The sequence below is a fragment of the Perissodus microlepis genome, chromosome 14, assembly GCF_051167445.1.
Source record: "Perissodus microlepis isolate ML-2025 ecotype Zambia chromosome 14, ASM5116744v1, whole genome shotgun sequence".
NCBI classification, from domain to species: Eukaryota; Metazoa; Chordata; class Actinopteri; order Cichliformes; family Cichlidae; genus Perissodus; species Perissodus microlepis.
In genome coordinates, this window is record NC_140474.1 from 764,033 (window position 1) to 783,610 (window position 19,578).

The 19,578-nt window shown below is 41.7% G+C and overlaps 2 protein-coding genes across 2 annotated transcripts; both read left to right on the forward strand.

Annotated features, from left to right (window-relative positions):
- Positions 1–3,824: 3,824 nt before the first annotated feature.
- LOC146372769 (olfactory receptor 10A3-like) lies at positions 3,825–4,790 on the forward strand. The gene is made up of 2 exons (XM_084951549.1): positions 3,825–4,485; positions 4,588–4,790. The coding sequence occupies exons 1-2, from the start codon at positions 3,825–3,827 to the stop codon at positions 4,788–4,790; spliced, it is 864 nt and encodes a 287-aa protein (XP_084807675.1).
- Positions 4,791–14,990: 10,200 nt separating this feature from the next.
- On the forward strand, positions 14,991–15,902 carry LOC146372770 (olfactory receptor 11A1-like). The gene is made up of 2 exons (XM_084951550.1): positions 14,991–15,642; positions 15,745–15,902. The coding sequence occupies exons 1-2, from the start codon at positions 14,991–14,993 to the stop codon at positions 15,900–15,902; spliced, it is 810 nt and encodes a 269-aa protein (XP_084807676.1).
- Positions 15,903–19,578: the final 3,676 nt, after the last annotated feature.

The window sequence follows — 19,578 nt, forward strand, 5'->3', positions numbered from 1 at the left end:
TGATAAAAAATAGAAGCTCTGTCTCTCTTTATTCTGACATTTAACTAATTCAAAAGATATTTCAATATTTATTTATCAAGTTTACTCTAAATTGATGTTTAACAGTAAAAAAAATGTTTTTGTTTTCTCCCTAAATTGTATGTAAATATCTGGTTTAAACTGTGAATATACTGCTGTGTATAGAACTTCCTCTTGTTTTGCATAGAAATATACTGAACAACATACAAAGCATAATATATAAAATAACATCTGAGTTTTTTCTGTGAAAGAAGCTCCTTATGGCCATTGTTGTGTTCATCAATGGACATAAGGTGTTCATCATTCCTGACGTTTCTGAACAGGCAGAAACTGAGATTCTGGTTCATCTGATTCTCAGGAGCAGGCAGCAGCAGGGAGGGTTTCCTGGTTTGATGGCAGAGCCGAAGCTTTGGTCCATGTTTCAGGATGTCAGTAGGCTCGAGTTCTGTGTGCAGAGTTGGGACCACATCTGAGGAGGCAGAAGGATGATTTCAGACATCAACTGACCCGGAGCAGTAGCCAGCTGTGAGTCTGAGGGAAACAGGAGTATTTCAATGTTTCCATCTCACTAAATATTCAGTACATGTGCATGTTTTGACCTTTAAACAGACTTGTACCAAATGCAGCGTTCTGATTGGTCAGATCTTTTTATTCGCATGTAAAAATGCAGAAATATTGAGCTAGTTTTGAAAACATAAATGTCACAAATTCGTCCAATGACGCCGTCAATGTGAACATTTTAAAGTGGACTACAGTGGTTTAAAAAGTGAGTTTTCGAACCCCCAGACAGCCTGAAAGTGGTCTTCACACTCAGATTGTTCACACGATGAAACGTGGTCCATTCATGCTCTGATCAGCTTTAATGGAACTGAAAACTCAGGGTTAGTCAAAGATGCAGGAGGCCTTTAAACTATCTTTGGTTGAACCTTTAACTTCATTTAATCAGGTGAGAACCATCGTGTGTGTGGCTTAAATCCTACAGTTGTGTATTAAAGTATTTGGGTTCCTGGAGGAGTGAAAATCCGAATCCATTTTCTATCAGAGGGACTGATCCGGAAAAGCTAGTTTAACTTCAGTCCGATTTCCCTCCGGCACCGAGACTAACTGGAAAACTCTGAACCTGTATAATTGTCTTTAGATGTGAGGGTGCGTGACTTCAGCCGGCGTTAGACGAATGTGAAGTCTTAGTTTAATACATTTATTACTGATGGTGTTAAAACGTTCTAATTCAAACTGTACTGTTGGTTTCACTGGAAAATCAGGAACCTGAGAAATTTGTGATTAATGTAAACCCTTCAGAGACTAAACTGTTTCTCTATCATTGTGGCTCGTTAATGAAGTCCCTGAGGTCAAAGGTCATTTCAGTGTGTCATCATGTTTGTCCCTGAGGCATTTTCACATTAGCTACAGTTTCCTCTAATTCCCTCTGGAGCAAATCAGAGCTGGAAACCTGAGAGACCAAAGAGACCAGAGAGGTCCCGAGCCGACCAATCAGAGTGAGCGGACCTGAGCTCTGGCCTCAGTGGTCCGCTGAGGACTCGGGATGATAACGACATCCCCTCAGACCGCTCTGTAATGACCCCCCCAGGATGATTTTAGTTGCTTTGGTCAATAAACTAATATGAACTTTAACTCTGAGGTTCAATCTTTTGTAAAACTTCTGAAAATCAAAGTGGAGCGCATGAACAGTCCAGGAAAAACGTTACACAAGAATAGTTTGGTCCTTACCCTCTTCCCCGCTGTACCGTTACCATCCACTGCATTCTACAACATATAAATATATAAAACTATAAAAACTGCTTTCTACTTTTGTTCCGTTTTTAAAAAATGTAATCTATACTCGTATCACTTTCTATCGTGAGCTGACATGTAGCAGGTGGTCTCTGTCACATTTTAAGATTATAATACATTAGGAAATACAAAAAATACAATATGTGACACACAGTCAGACACCTCAGGTAGATAAAGGTGTGCTGTACCGGTGACTCATAAATCTAAAACTATTTTTAATGATTAGTTTCAGTTTAATTTTAGCTCAGCGGAACAATCTTGGTTAAAAACAGGGAGCGTTCACGTGCACCAGACTGGGGCGTTCATCAGTCAGGTAACCACCTGACATGTTTTCAGAAGCGCCACCATGAAGACTGTGAGCGTGACTGTCAGCAGGCTTGGGATGACCGACCTTTTCACAAGTGCTTCATATTGTGAGGTAGAGACCCTACCGCAATAATAAAATCAAACGACCCACTTTGATCAAAGTCAGGCCAAACTGTGGTACCAAACACACTGCTAAAAAAGTACAAGAACACTTTAATCAGACTACAGCATTGAGTCTGTTGAACTATTCAGGTAAGTATTAGAAGGAGATATTAGTCAGTTTCAGGCCATACCTGGACCCTGCAGAGCTAGGTAGCCCAACTACCTGTGGATGACAGGGATGGCATCTACGTATCATTGCTAGAAAGTTTGATGTGTCTCCCAGCACGGTCTCAGGACCATGCAGAGAGATGGGCAGTTATCGGTGGACAGGGCCATAGAAGGCCCTTAACCCATCAGCAGGACCGGTAATTTGCCATAGAATACCATAATTGGCAGGTCCACCAATGGTGCCCAAAACTTTCCACAGACGAGAGCAGGTTCACTCTGAGCACATGTGACAGATGTGAAGGGGTCTGGAGAAGTTGTGGAGAACGTTGTAACATTGTTTGTGGGGGGTCACTGATGGTCTGGGAGGCATATCCACAGAGGGCTGCACAGACCTCTACAGGCAGCGACACACTGACTGTCACTGGGTATCAGGATGAAATCTATTGACCAGGTCATAGGTGACCCATCTGAGGTTAGGGTTTGGGCTCAGCTAACCTACCACTCATTATTCACCTGCTTGAAACACTCAGATTTAGATCTATCAGACTAGATCAGGATGAGTCGTCCTTTGTCCACAGTAGGACACCCACAGCAGAATAAAAGTGGTTTTCTTCTTCTGAACCTCTGAACTGTGATGTTCTGCTCAAATTGCGCAGGAAGTGGTTGGTGTGAAACAGGCTGAATTTGCCTGTGATAGCTTATTTAAAACAAGAAAACGTTCATGTTGATAACTGAAAAGTGCAGAAATTTCGACTCATGCTGAGCCTGGCCTGTTGTTTTAGTGGGCCCATCTTCATCAGCACATCAGTGACGTGTTGCCACAGCTGCATGTTTGCAAAATTAGTGGTGCAGTCTGAGCCAAGGCCAGAATCTATAGGTCTGAGCAGGTTTAGCGTGAGACACATGACTGCTTGCTGACAGCTCTTTGTTGACGTCACGTCAACTCCAAGCTGCCCAGCCGTGATGCAGCGAGGCAACAACTAACCAGGTTTCACATGAGGACTGCTGCGTCTGTGAGGTTGTCCTCTGAAGCTGAACAGATACACAAAGGGCCTCAGGTAGAGTCAAACCCAGGCACTCGGGGCTTCTGGTCACCTGCTGGTCACCCTGTGCTATTAAAGCAACGAGATAGCTCACTCTGAAAACTGAAACAATTCCAGACGGTAAGTGCTCAGGAGACAGAGGCTGTTACACTGAACCACACAGACGTGCTGATTATCAACAGACGCAAAACAAAACAAATCCGAACCTTCCCGTCAATCGCTAAACTCGTTAGTCCGTCACATGGAACGACGAAGGCGGATTTGTGCTGAGAAGGTATAAAAAGGCTGCAGAGGTGACTGTGTTGTCACAGGTGAACAGGTGAGCTGCAGTGTTTGTTAGATCAGACACAACAACTGTGCACATGACATATTTGGGACATTTGTACTTTGTGAGCTATGTTAAATGTAACAACGCCTCCTCTGTCTTATTTCATTCTTGGAGCTTTTATGAATGTTGGAAGTTTAAAATTCTTCTATTTCTCATTAACTGTAATATTATACATCCTGATCATTGCTGCCAACACGTCTCTGATTGTGGTTATCTGTGTGAACAGAAGCTTACATGAACCTATGTACATGTTTCTGTGCAGCCTGTTTGTGAATGAGCTGTATGGTAGTACAGGGCTGTTTCCGTTCCTCCTGCTTCAGATCCTCTCTGATGTTCACATGGTTTCTGCTCCTCTGTGCTTCCTGCAGCTCTTCTGCATTCACACTTATGGAAGTGTTGAAGTTTCAAACTTAGCCGTCATGTCTTATGACAGATACCTCGCTATTTGTTGTCCTCTACAATATAACACCCAAATGACATCTAACAATACAGCTGTTCTGATTATGGTGATGTGGGCGTACTCTTTAGCGAAATTTCTTATTGCTTTGTCCTTAAACCTGCGTCTCAGGCTGTGTGGAAACTTCTTAAACAGTTTGTATTGTCAGAATTACCTGGTGGTTAGGCTGGCTTGTTCTAGCACAAAGGTGAATAATGTTTATGGGATTTTTGACATTATTTTGACCATCATAGTCCCCACACTTATCATCTTGTTTTCTTACATGAAAATCCTCAAAGTGTGTTTTTATGGATCCAAACAGATGAGACAAAAAAGCCTCACCACCTGCACGCCTCAGCTGGTGTCTCTCTTGAATTTTTCTTTTGGTTGTTGCTTTGAAATATTTCAGAGTAGGTTCGATACGACGGGTTTACCTGCCGCTCTGAGAATCTTCCTGTCTCTGTATTTTCTCATGATGCAGCCGCTCATGAATCCGATCTTGTATGGAACACAGATGTCAAAGATCAGAGGCGTTTATGAACATGTGCTGTCCTCTATAATGTCATGTGGGTGTAGTAAAGTTTCACAGAGTGATTGACAACAGCTGACCTTGAAATGTGTTTGTTAAATTATGAGAAAGTGTCCTCCTGTGGAGATGAATTAATGTTTAGCTGATTTGTATTTAACAAAACAGAAGAGAAGCACCAGAGAGAACCTGTGTGCCACAGAAATATATACGCTGTAATATAATATAGCTTTCAGGCAATAAACACACACACACACAGGGGCGGATCTAGAAGGGTGGCATGGGGTGGCAAGTGCCACCGTAAAATGATCCCTTGCCACCCCAGTTTTGCATATGACAGTGTTGTTTATTAAAATAAGATTAACAGTTTGAGCATAGTTACAGTCAACAGTGAGTATAAATGCTAAAACTGAATATATTGCATAGTGTCCCCCCCCTGCAACATTAACAAATGGTTCAGCCCATAGCAGGACCGGCTTTTTTCTTGTTTTCAGCAGCAAGCGATGCTTATGATCGTGCCAGAGCACATTTTGAACAACACCATGGGAATTTCGGATTTTACACAGGTGGGTGGATGTTACACTGTGGAAATGGAAGGTGAGTGTTATTAACCCTCTGTGGTCCACGGACACGCTGCACCTCCACATCACATGACTGATGTAAGCTGACACAGCAACAAGCTGCAGCCACGCTGAGTCTCTGTTTCAGCCACATTGAAAGTTCGGACTTCAAAGTTTTTACATTTTAATTACAGGCCAGTAAATCCAGAGTTATGATCATATATATCAGCCACGCTTTTTCTAAATACTGTCGTCACGTTTTTGTGTGTGTTTTAAGCGTTTTCTAAGGACAGCGCAAAAACAGTAAAGGAAGGAAAAAAGCCACCTCTTTCCTATTGGTGGAAAAATGCACCATATCAACCAATTGAAAAAAAAGTCAACATTGAGATTTGGTTGTTTAGGAAGAGGGAAAAGTTTTGGGAGTGACAGTAACGGCAGCGAGACAGAGAGAGAGAGAGAGAGAGAGTTTAGATGTGGGAGATTTGTGACGTTTAGTGTGGAGTGTTTACTTAGTGTGTTGTGTTGTGTAGCTGTTCTGTTGTGTAGTCGTTTTGTTTTGTGTGTCAGTGAGGGCACTAATGACTGTCACAGAGGCACATTTGCAACGTAAACACTGTCACTAAGTAGAAAACCAGCGGAGTGATACACCTGCTGTTGTCAGGCCTGCAGGTTTATCCCTGCGCTCTTCTGTCTTTTGGTGGACAAACTTTTTTTTTTTACTGGCACACATCATTTGTAGGGCATCTTAATGCGAAACCTGATTGTTCTCTCATTTTAATTTTAGTAATATTTTTAAATTCTTACACAAAATGAGAAAAAACAAAAAACGGCAGGTGTATTGTCTGCATTTTTAGATAAATAGTTGTTTATGTTTACAAAATGTACAATTTATATTTGCATTTTAAGTTAAAAAAAAATGTACTCAACATGTCTGTGTTTTTTTTTACAGTAAAAAAATACTACTAGGATTTTAAGTTCTTTGTGTGATTTCAGATCAGTAACACTAATGCAGTATGTCAGTGAAAAAACAACTAAATTCAGTTGAGCTGAAAAGATACCAAACAAGGCAACAGGGGGAAAAATTAAATGAAACAATTTGAGGGGGAAATACAAACGTGAACTCAAAAGGAGTCAAAAATGGCCGGTTGTATTTCAGACCTCAGAGGGTTAATCCAACATATCATGAAAAATTAGGTTTACATTTTTGTTCATGACAGTGCAGATTTCTGACATTTTGTGCAATTTAAGCTGTAACAATGTGACTGTTTTATAACAAAAAACAGTGAAACTTAAGTTACACTTGTGTTTGTAAATGAAGCGCCCCATGTTGTGTAGCTTTCTGGATTTGATACTTATTGGGCTACATATTTATTTATTATACAAGCTATACAGTACATACAAAGCTCACATGTTTTATGTAACTAAAGTGTTTAATTATGTGGGCTACAGACAATAATTAAGTTATAGACTATATTTATATGAAAGACGTGTATACTTACTGCATTTGAATCATTTTAACCATATGTAACCACCTGCATATGTGTTTGGGGGGGGGAGCTTTGATTTTGCCACCCCATTTGATTTCTTTCTTCTCTAGATCCGCCACACACACACACACACACACACACACACACACAGAGATTATATAGTATAATAGGGATCAGCAAGTTAAAGTTTGGTTACTCTACGTGACTTCAGACCATCTCAGATTCCCCTGGAAACGTGGCAGGGAGAGGTCAATTGGGTGGGTTTTCCAGCTTTGTGTTCTTGCTGTTTGCTTTTAATTTGTGCGAGTTTATTTTATCTGACAACGGGAAAAACTTAAAATGTCAAAAATCTGCTTTTCATAATATAAATATCATTAAATAACTTTCGAAAAACTTCCATTTGACTTGTAACATTTAATGTTATAAAAAGATACATTTTATGTTTTAAATAATCTTAAACTGTTAGTCTGCAAAATGTGCAGAAATTTAATGTATTTATTCTCTTTAGCTGATAGTTTGTGGGGCCCAGGTAGACTGTATAACTGCATCTCTACCAGTTTCTCTGCACTCCAGCCTCTTCTGTGCCATGTGAGGGGATTTTCCTTAAGGCAGGAGAAATTATCTAAATATAAAAGGAACAGGTTCGGCCATCGCACAATACAAATGGAAAAGGGTTACCTTAAATGCATCATGTTTTTAATTTGCAAGTTCATAAGCATTTTCCCTTTCCAGTTCACAATCAATTCTAGCCCCAGGTCAAAAATATGTCTGGGAAAATTTCCCTAATATAATATTATTGATAAATACACCCATCTTGCGATTAATTTCATAAGTGCATGGAGGCGGGACCTCACAGCAGAAGCATACTCCATAATGTGTTGTACATTATTATATGTATATTATATGTAACGTGGTATTTTTCAGTTACTGTATTTACCAACATCAAGACGTCGCAAGCAAGAAAGACCACGCCATGGTGCATGTTTAAACAAGGAGAGTTTACTGGTCAAAATTATGTATTAAAGAAATAAACCATATTTTTTTAACCCCCCAAAATACACGTTCAAAGCAACACAGCGGCGGCCCAATATCAGACAGAACTCCACTCTGTAGAGTGGGCAATCATAATGAAGCAGTTGGTTTTATTTTGTGGATTCAAGCTGCTCTTCATATTTTTGGCCACCAGATGTCACCAGAGAGGACTGTGTTGAAAAGCTTCGAGTAATGAACCGTTTTTCAATCTCATCTCGGAAAACTCAGTCACATGGTACGAAGGGGCCCAAATGCACAGCTCACTGGAAACAGGAAGTAGGAGGGGGCTGCCGGCCCAGTTAGGTCCCAATTTGTAGCCGGCCTCATTCCATCTTCCACCAATGGTCAGCCTCCACCTGGAAACTTACATAACACAAACATCACAGAGTACAAACAATGCCCCCGCCTGGTGTGGCGAGTAACAGCACCACACGGCAACAAGCTGCAGTCTGCAGAGAAGGGTAGATTGGAGGCCAATATAGAGGGAGTTACAGTAGTCTAATCTAAAGGCAATAAAGGCATGGATAAGTTTCTCAAAGTCCTTACAGGGTATGTAAGGCTTGGCCTTGGCAATTTGGCGTAATTGGTAAAAGCTAGATTTAACTACAGTGGAGACTTGTTTGTCAAGTTTAAAAGAACTGTCCAAGAGAACATCCAGGTCGCTTACAGTGTCAGAAAGAAAGGTGCAAACTGCCCAAGGGAACCTGTTAGTTGGTCCCTAGGAATATGGCTGTCGAAAACAAGAATTTCCGTTTTCTTTTCATTTAAAATGAGTGAGTTACTCAATAACCAATCCTTAACTTCTCTCATACAATCAAAAAGGCAGCGTAGCGACAGTAAGACATCCTCTGTCAGATGAAAGTAAATTTGAATATCATCTGCGTAACAATGGAAGGAAATTTTATATTTTTCAAAGATGCGACCTAGAGGTAACAAATAAAAGAAAACAACATAGGGTCCAACACAGACCCTTGGGGCACACCACAGGAAAAGGGGGCAACAGAGGAAGAGTAATTTCCCATCGTAACAGCAAAGGACCTTTCAGAAAGATACGATTTAGACCAACTAAGAGCACTACCCTTAATGCCTACCATGTGTTCTAGCCTCGTTAAAAGGATATTGGAGTCCACTAAATCAAACGCTGAGGACAAATCCAATAAAACTAAAACCACTGAGCGCCCTGAATCAGTGATTAAAAGGAGATCATTGAAAACTCTCAACAATGCTGTTTCTGTACTATGATATGTTTGAACCCAGACTGGAATTTATCAGTGATGCTATTCGCATCTAGATGGGCCCGTAGTTGCAAAAGGACTGTTTTCTTGTTTTACCCAAGAAAGGAAGTTTGGAAATCGGCCTATAGTTTGCAGGGTCATTTTGGTCAGGGCTACTTTTTTTAAGAACAGGTTGTGAGCAAACACTTGGCAACAGTTGGAAGGAAAAACAGCAAGAAACCTTTGGATGGGCGCTGATGTTCACTGCTGAATGGCACATCGGGTCCTGTTTTTTGTGGCTGCTTGCATCACTGTGTCCAGAAATGAAGATGGCTTTTCAGCAGCAAAGAGACAATATATGGAAATGTGACTGGTTCCAGTGCTGTGTTGCTGAAAAAAAGGTACTTAGTAGTCTCTTCGCAACACGCAATTACTGACATTATCAAGATAACAAAAAAACAAACAAACCCCAAAACAAAGCACCAAATGTGAGGAGCTGTGAGCCGCTGCCATCTTGGATCATCTTGGTTTTTATCAGGATTAAACTAGAATTTGGCGAGTGGGAACCTTAAAATCAGGTGTGACAGTGAAGTGTGAAGAAAAGCATCACTTAGTTATGCGATGATGATTATGTCATCAAATCAGGGGAAATTAATCAACTTTGTCTGATGGCAGCCGTATGATTGCTTCTCGATTTAGCTGATTTTTAACAGAGCGGAGAACAAAAAAGGTTCATGAGCAAATAAGCAGTTCAGTCTTTATTTTTAAAAAGTGCTAAATATGATGGCTCCAGTTTGGCCTTATTTCATGGACGCAGAAAAAAATTTAACATCTTTTTGTTAAATTATCAGATACAACAAGGTATCAAAGCTGCAAAAACCAAATACATGACTTATTAATCATAAAGTGTTGTTTGTGTGCACCTTTGCGTATATTTCTTTTTTTTTTTTTTGTATACATGTCGGAAAACTTCTGTTGCAGTAAATTACTCATAACTTGCATTTTCCTTGAGGACAGGTGGGTGTAGCTAGATAAGATAAGATAACCTTTATTAGTCTCATGAGTGGGAAATTTCTTTTGTTACAGCAGTGGACAGTGCAAAGTTGCATAGAAAAATTAGAGAAAAAACACTGGAATAATATATCCATAAGATACTGTACACAATAGAATGAAATCGAAGACAAATGCTATATACACTTGTGTATAATACAACGATGCCAGAAAGAGTATTGCACTTAGTGTTATTGCACATGTGTGGATGTGTTTGATCAGTTGAAGTCTTTGTTGTGGAGTCTGACAGAAGTGGGGAGGAAAGACCTGTGAAATCTCTCCGTCCCACACTGTGGGTGCTGCAGCCACTGAAGGAGCTGCTCAGTGCTGTCAGAGTCTCCTGCATGGGCTGGGAGATGTTGTCCAACAGGGACGACAGCTTAGCCACCGTTCTCCTGTCACTCACCACCTCCACTGGGTCCAGAGGGCATCCTAGAACAGAGCTGGGCCTGTGGATCAGCCTGTTCAGTCTCTTCCTGTCCCCGGCAGAGATGCTGCCGCCCCAGCAGACCACACCGTAAAAGATGGCTGAGGCCACCACAGAGTCATAGAAGCTCTTCAGGAGTGGGCCCTTCACTCCGAAAGACCTGAGTCTCTGCAGCAGGTACAGCCTGCTCTGCCCTTTCCTGTAGAGGGCGTCTGAATTATGAGTCCAGTCCAGTTTATTGTTCAGATAAACACCAAGCTTCCTGTAGCTGTCCACAGCCTCAATGTCCATACCTTGGATGTTCAGTGGTTGCAGTGGAGGATGCTTGTGCCTCCGGAAGTCTACCACCAGCTCCTTGGTTTTACTGGTGTTGATCTGGAGGAAGTTCTGCTGGCACCAGTCCACAAAGTCTTGGGTCAGTCCTCTGTACTCCCTGTCATCTCCATCAGTGATGAGGCCGACTATTGCAGAGTCATCAGAGAACTTCTGCAGGAAGCACTGGGTGGAGTTGTGGGAGAAGTCTGCAGTGTAGATGATGAAGAGGAACGGAGCCAGGACCATTCCCTGTGGGGCCCCCGTACTGCAGACGACCCTGTCCAACACACAGCCCTGAGTCCTCACATACTGTGGTCGGTCGGTGAATTAGTCCAGGATCCAGGTAGTGAGGTGATGGTCCACTCCAGAGTTCTCCAGCTTGTCCTTCAGGACCGTGGGCAGAATGGTGTTAAAGGCACTGGAGAAATCAAAGAACATGATTCTCACAGTGCTCCCAGCGGTCTCCAAGTGAGCGAGGGAACGATGTAGGAGGTGGATGAACTGAAATGATTCAGTTCATTTGCCCACCTCACATCCCTCCCAGGCAGAGAGTTCTGATGTTTGTGGCCCGAGATGGTTCTGAGGCCTCTCCAGACTTCGCCAACGTTTTTTGTTGAAGCTGGTTCTCCATCTTCTGCCTGTAGCTCTCCTTCCCATTCCTTATCAGTCCCCTCAGCAGGTCACATTTATAAAATCGTTTGCTGAAGACTTACACCACAGCGGGTAACAAGTACGCAGCTGGACGTTTAATGTTCCTTCCTGCTGCTTGTCTCTACTTTTACCTGAGAGTCCAAAACCAGCGTGAAGTTTAGGAAATAATGACACTTTAAAAATAATATTTTTAATAATTATTGTCTCTTTTATGAAATGATGTTGAATTCTAGTTTATCAGTTTTCACGTATTTCATTCTTGAAGCCTATATGAAGGTAGGAGCTCTGAAATATTTGTATTTTATGATAACAGTGACGTTCTACATCACAGTCATTGCTACCAACACGTCTCTGATTGTGGTTATCTGTGTGAACAGAAGCTTACATGAACCTATGTACATGTTTGTGTGCAGCCTGTTTGTGTATTTTCAGATATATATATAATTGTTTATAGAAATTTTCCATTAATTTAACCAGTTTATTATTTTCATATTGATTCTGACCTCTTTCATCTTTTAGTGATGTTACAGCATGAGATTCTAGTTTCCCAGCAGCCAAACGTGCCAATAACCGTCCAGGTTTATCTGCCAGCTCAAACAGCCTATGCTTAGCATAGAATATACTGGCCTCTGCTTTTTCAGTCACAAATTGATTCAGAGCTGATCTAGTGGCTTCTATTTTTTTCAGTACGTCAGGTGAAAAATGTATTTTGAGGGAGTGTTCTAGATCTGCTCATTTTTTTTCCAGGTCCATTTGATGTTTTAAAGATTCTTTCTTTTTCGCTATACTGTATGAAATTATAGCACCACGTAAGTATGCCTTCATTGTCTCCCAAAGGACAGAAGGATTTGTGTTTTCATTATCATTTGTCCATAAAAAAAGATCCACTTGTTCTTTTATATAACTCCGAAACATAGAATTATTTAAAAGTGATGGATTTGATTGCCAACTACGTAGAGTTGGGTGAGCTTCAGGAGGTGAAATCTTTAAATGAACATCTGCATGATCAGAGAGTATACGCGTGCCAATATCACAAATACTAACTCTGTTGAGGACCTCCCTCGAGACAAGGAAATAATCAATACAGGAAAAACTCTTGTGTGGATTAGAATAAAAAGAATAATCTTTTTCATCTGGATGAAGAGTTCTCCAAACGTCTATCAGCTGCAAGTCAGAACACAGTCCCTTGATAGCTTCTTGCTTTTTGGATACTGAATTGTTGGGTGGTGGATTTTGATCCATTTCTGGGTCTATGCTACAATTAAAATCTCCTGCCAGAACAGTAAGTGTTGTCAAATTGACAGATATTTCTTTTATAAGTTCTGAGTAAAAATTTTCCAGATATACATTCAGAGCATAAATACAGCCTATCAGAACAGATTCCCCATATAAACGTCCTAATAACAAATCTACCCTGATCATCTTTAATACACTTTGTAAGAACAAATGGGGTATTTTTATGAATTAAAATTGCAACCCCTCTCTTACTTGATGAAAAAGAAGAAAAGTACACCTGCCCCACCCATTCTCTCTTTAGTTTTAGGTGTTCCACATCTGAGAGGTGAGTTTCTTGCAGGAGAGCAATGTTAGTTTTCTCCTTCTTAAACCAGGTCAAAATTTTCTTATGTTTAATAACATTGTTTATCCCTTTAACATTCAGGGAAACATACTTTAGATCACTCATTGCAGGATCAGTTTACTTAGATTATGTATTGTGGTAGCGACAACAGAAGTATCAACCTTGTAGTTTAACTTATAAAACAGATTATGCTCAAATCTGCTCAAACACCAACAAAATATAGACAAAAACAAAAATCTGGGTACTGAAAAATAATATTCCTGCAATAAACATTTATATCACATATAACATTATTTATTGTTATGATATGGTTGTACTCATCTGTCAGATGTGTCATTACTATATGTTTAAGCCTCCATCTGACTCTGTGGGAGCATCATAAACCGTTTGTACTGTGACAACTACCCTACTGTACAGTTAGCTTGTTCTGGCACTGAAGTTATCTATCTAGCTATCTACCTACCTACCTACATACATGTACACATCGTATGATTTTGTGTCTTTATGTCTTTAAGACATTCCTGCAGTTTAACTCATTGGTGTGTGTTATCTGGCTTCATGGACAGATAGAGCTGGGTGTCATCTGCATAGCAGTGTAAATGTATGCTATGTCTTCTAATGATGCTGCCTAAGGGAAGCATGTATAATGTAAACAGAATTGGTCCTAGCACTGAACCCTGTGGAACTCCATAATTAACCTCAGTGTGTGAAGAGGACTCTCCATTTACATGCACAAACTGGAGTCTATTAGATAGATATGATACAAACCACTGCAGCACAGTACCTGTAATACCTACAGCATGTTCTAATCGCTCTAATAGGATATTATGGTCGACAGTATTGAACGCTGCACTGAGGTCTAGCAGGACAAGCACAGAGATGAGTCCACTGTCAGAGGCCATAAGAAGATCATTTGTAACCTTCACTAAAGCTGTTTCTGTGCTGTGATGAGCTCTGAAACCTGACTGAAACTCTTCAAATAAACCATTCCTCTGCAGATGATCTGTTAGCTGTTTGACAACTACTCTTTCAAGGATGTTTGATATGAAAGGAAGGTTGGAGATTGGCCTGTAATTAGCTAAGACTGCTGGGTCTAGAGATGCTTTTTGAGTAAAGGTTTAACTGCAGCCAGCTTGAAGGCCTGTGGTACATAGCTGATTATTAGAGATAGTTGATCATATTTAAGATTGAAGCATTAATTAATGGCAGGACTTCTTTGAGCAGTTTTGTAGGGATGGGGTCTAAAAGACACGTTGATGGTTTGGAGGAAGTAATTATTGAAGTTAACTCAGAAAGATCAATTGGAGAAAAAGAGTCTAACTTAACATCAATGGTACTAAGAGTAGCTTTTTTCTCTAATGGTTTGCACTTCTTACACTGTACGGTAATACTTTTAATAACGATGCATTTTTTTAATCCTTGAAGAAATCATATACTTGTATGTCTGTTTTTTTTCTGACAGAAAAATTTAATGTAGAAACAAATGGGCACACACTGTCCTTTTATTTTATCATTTAAATATCAAAATTCATCTTTTGGTTCAAACACTGTATTTTTAAAACTCCACACAGGATTATTGCAGTTTTCTAGTTTACCTTCACATCATATTTTAATATCAGAATAGTAACAGACATCTATTACAGTAAAGTCTGTGCTGTACTGATGGCTTGGCCTGACATGCGTTAATGATGCTCTTATGGGAACTATTATGGGAAATATAAAGCAGCAGATGTTGCTGAAGCCTCAGTGCAGAAATTGGCTGCGGAAACAAGTTCAGAGTACTGGAGGCAGGCATGAGAGTAAATGTTGGATTATTTCTGCTCGTGTTTCACTTTAACCTGAACATTTTAAACCCAGCAAAGCAGCATTTGTCAGAAGAATGAGTGTGTGATGAGACATGAGAAGCAAACCTGTTTCTAGTTTTCAAACATTTGCTTTTTCACTTAAAGCAAGAACAATGGTGAACTCAACTGTGCCTTACTTTATCCTCAGCACATATATATATGTAGGAAGTTTGAAATACTTGTTATTTGTGTTAATTGCGCTGTTATACTTGAGTATAGTTTTTGTGAACATGTCTCTGATTGTGGTTATCTGTGTGAACAGAAGCTTACATGAACCTATGTACATGTTTCTGTGCAGCCTGTTTGTGAATGAGCTGTATGGTAGTACAGGGCTGTTTCCGTCCCTCCTGGTTCAGATCCTCTCTGATGTTCACACTGTTTCTGCTCCTCTGTGCTTCCTGCAGATCTTCTGTCTCTACACATATGGACACGTAGAGTTTTGTAATTTAGCCGTCATGTCTTATGACAGATATCTCGCTGTCTGTTATCCCCTGCACTACAAATCACATATGACGGATAACAAAGTAGTTATCTTCATTGTTGTCATATGGTTGTACTCTTTTGTGAAATTCACGATCACGTTGTGTTTAAACCTCCGTCTGACGTGGTGTGGGAAAATCATAAATGGGCTGTATTGCCATAACTACCTAGTTGTAAAGTTGGCATGTTCAGACACCAACCTGAATAATCTTTTTGGGCTTTTTGGTATTGTCATCACTGTTTTAGTTCCTCTGCTTCCAATCTTCTACTCCTACATGAAAATACTCAAAGTATGTTTTTCTGGGTCCAGACAGATGAGACGTAAAGCCGTCAGTACCTGTGCGCCTCACCTGGCCTCCCTCCTAAACTTTTCTTTTGGGTGTTTATTTGAAATACTCCAGAGCAGGTTTGATACGACCAGTGTACCCAGTGCTCTGCGAATCTTTCTGTCTCTGTATTTCCTCATCATTCAACCGCTTTTGAATCCGATCATGTATGGGACACAAATGTCTAAAATAAGACATGTGCTGTGCTATAAAATGTAGCTGTGATTCTTACACATGCAGGATGTTTAAATTCAAGTTTGAAGTCCTAAACTTTTCTTTTGGATGTTTGAAAAACTTCTGAGCAGACTTCACACGACAAGTACATCCAGTGTGTTTTGAATCACTCTGTACTTCTGATCATGTATACAAATGCCCAGCATCTAAAAACAATATGATCAAGTCTCCTTCCTCTAAAATTTAAGCCATCCGTGTAGCTGTGATTTTTCATATGTCTAAGATGTTCAGTATAATACATAACCACGCCACTGTCATATCAGTTTCATGTTAATAAAGTTTTTTTTATCTTGATGTTAAAGAGTTGTTTTTATGAAGTGAACTGATATAAACCTCACAAAAAGACAAGCATTAGGTAAAAACGTAAGCCAGAGAGAAATCCTTTCTGTTGTAGTTACTGTCACTGAATTATGGTAAAACAAAAATGGATAAATCAGAACAACAGAAATAAACACTGTTTGAAAAAGATTACTTTGCTGTGGTTATCTTAATTAAACACTTTGCTAAAATATCACATGTGGCTTCCTTTTTTGTCCTTCCCACGAGCTGGGACTTTGTTGAAGTGGTCATTTCTGGTTTCATTTGTTAGGCTATCCCCTCTCTATGCCTTCTCCAATTTTGGTGATTAAACACTGTCAGGTGCAGGTGTAGCTCAGTTGGATGAGCTTGTAGTCATAAATCACATGACTGGCAGCGGCTGTTCGGGGTTGGAGTACGACCCATGGCTCGTTTTTAGAAAAAGATTTTTGAACTCAATTTCCATCTGGGATTAATAAAGTTTCTCTGATTCTGATTGCTGGACACCCAAACAAAACATGCAATAAGAGGCTCTAATGTCAGCGTCCTGTTAATGTTGGTGGCGTCAGTTACACAATGGACCCAGAGCCAGCAGTGCACGGGCAGGAACGCATTTCTTACTTGGAAAATCCGACAACACTTCATAATAAAAATGGGAAACTTCATTATGTACTATTGCTGTGTGATGTTTATTACTATTAATGAAGGATATTCAGCACCGAGCTAACAATGTTAGCTGGCGTTAGCTGAGGTTAGTTCATTCAATTCAATTCAATTTTATTAATACATCGCCAAATCACAAACACCGCTGCCTCAAGGTGGTTTATATTGGTAAAAGGTAAATGGCCTGTATTTGTATAGCGCTTTACACTACATTCAGTCATCCACACATTCACACACTGGTGATGGCAAGCTATAATGTAGCCACAGCTGCCCTGGGGCGCACTGACAGAGGCGAGGCTGCCGGACACTGGCGCCACCGGGCACTCTGACCACCACCAGTAGGCAACGGGTGAAGTGTCTTGCCCAAGGACACAATGACCGCGACTTGCAGAACCAGGGTTCAAACCAGCAACCTTCCGATTACAAGACAAACTGCCAACTCTTAAGCCATGATCGCCAATATTGTAAGGTAGATTGTACAATAATACATACAGAGAAAAACCCAAAAATCATATGACCCCCTATGAGCAAGCACTTTGGCTGGGTTCATCTGCATAGCAGTGAAAATGTATACTATGGCTTCTGATGATACTGCCTAAGGGAAGCATCCATCCATCCATCCATCCATTTTCTTCCGCTTATCCGGGGCCGGGTCGTGGGGGCAGCAGCCCAAGCAGAGAAGCCCAGATCTCCACTCAGACACACTCAGCTGTCTCTTCACCACAACAGACCAGTACAGCATCTGCATCACTGCAGCTGCTGCACCAATCTGTCTGTCGATCTCCCGCTCCCTTCTCCCATCACTCGTGAACAAGACCCCGAGATACTTAAACTCCTCCACTTGGGGCAGGGTCTCGTCCCGGACCCGGAGTGGGCACTCCACCCTTTTCCGGCTGAGGACCATGGCCTCAGATTTGGAGATGCTGATTCTCATTCCCACCGCTTCACACGCGGCTGTGAACCGTCCCAAGGCAAGCTGCAGGCCATCACCTGATGAAGCCAACAGAACCTCATCATCTGTGAAAAGCAGAGATGAGATCCTGAGAAAGCCCTCCACCTCTTGGCTGCGCCTAGAAATTCTGTCCATAAAAATTATGAACAGAATCGGTGACAAAGGGCAGCCCTGGCGGAGCCCATCACCACCAGGAACGAGTCTGAATAATTGCCGGCTATGCGGACCAAGCTCTTGCAACGGTTGTATAAGGACTGAATGGCCTGTAGCAATGGGCAGACACCCCATACTCCCAGAGCACCACCCACAGGACCCCCCGAGGGACACGGTCGAATGCCTTCTCCAAGTCCACAAAACACATGTTGTTCTGTTTGGGCAAACTCCCATGCACCCTCGAGTATCCTTGAGAGGATAAAGAGCTGGTCCAGTGTTCCATGACCAGGACGAAAACGGCATTGTTCCTCCTGTATCCGAGGTTGGACTAAAGGAACTCTCCTCTTCAGCACCCTGGCATAGACTGAGGAGTGTGATTCCCCTGTAGTTGGAACACACCCTCCGGTCCCCTTTCTTAAAGATGGGGACCAGTCCAGGGGTAATGCCCCTGATCTCCACGCAACATTGCAGAGACATGTCAACCAAGACACCCCTACAATGTCCAGAGCCTTTAGGAACTCGGGTCAGACCTCATCCACCCCAGGGGCTCTACCACCAAAGAGTTGTTTAACTGCCTCAGTGGCCTCGCCCCCAGAGATTGGCTGGTCATCCCCTCATCCCCAGACTCTGCTTCTACCATGGAAAACGTGCCAGTGGGATTGAGGAGGTCCTCGAAGTATTCCTTCCACCGCCCGACAATTTTCTCAGTCCAAGTCAGCAGCACTCCACCCGCACTATACACAGTGCAGGTAGAATACCTCTTTTCCCTCCTGAGTCGCCTGACGGTCTGCCAGAATCTCTTTAAGACAGTCTGAAAGTCTTTTTCCATGGCCTCTCTGAAGTCCTCCCACAACTGAGTTTTTGCTTTCGCCACAGCCCACACCGCATTCCGCTTGGCCTGTCGGTACCTATCAGCTGCCTCCAGAGTCCAACAGGCTAACCAAGTCCGGTAGGACTCCTTCTTCAGCTTGGTGGCTCTCCTCACCTCAGGTGTCCACCATTTGGTTTGGGGATTATCACCACGACAGGCACCAACTACCTTGTGGCTGCAGCTCTGTGCAGCGGCTTGGGCAATGGAGGTGCTGAACATGGTCCATTCGGACTCAATGTCCCCAGTCTCCCTGGGAATGCTGTTGAAGCTCTGCTGAAGGTGTGCGTTGAAGATTTCGCGGACGGGGGCCTCTGCTAGATGTTCCCAGCACACCCTCACTGTACGTTTGGTTGTGCCAGGTCTGTCCAGCGTCCTCTAAGGAAAGCATGTATAATGTAAACAGAATTGGTCCTAGCACTGAACCCTGTGGAACTCCATAATTAACCTCAGTGTGTGAAGAGGACTCTCCATTTACATGTACAAACTGGAGTCTATTAGATAGATATGATACAAACCACTGCAGCACAGTACCTGTAATACCTACAGCATGTTCTAATCGCTCTAATAGGATATTATGGTCGACAGTATCGAACGCTGCACTGAGGTCTAGCAGGACAAGCACAGGGATGAGTCCACTGTCAGAGGCCATAAGAAGATCATTTGTAACCTTCACTAAAGCTGTTTCTGTGCTGTGATGAGCTCTGAAACCTGACTGAAACTCTTCA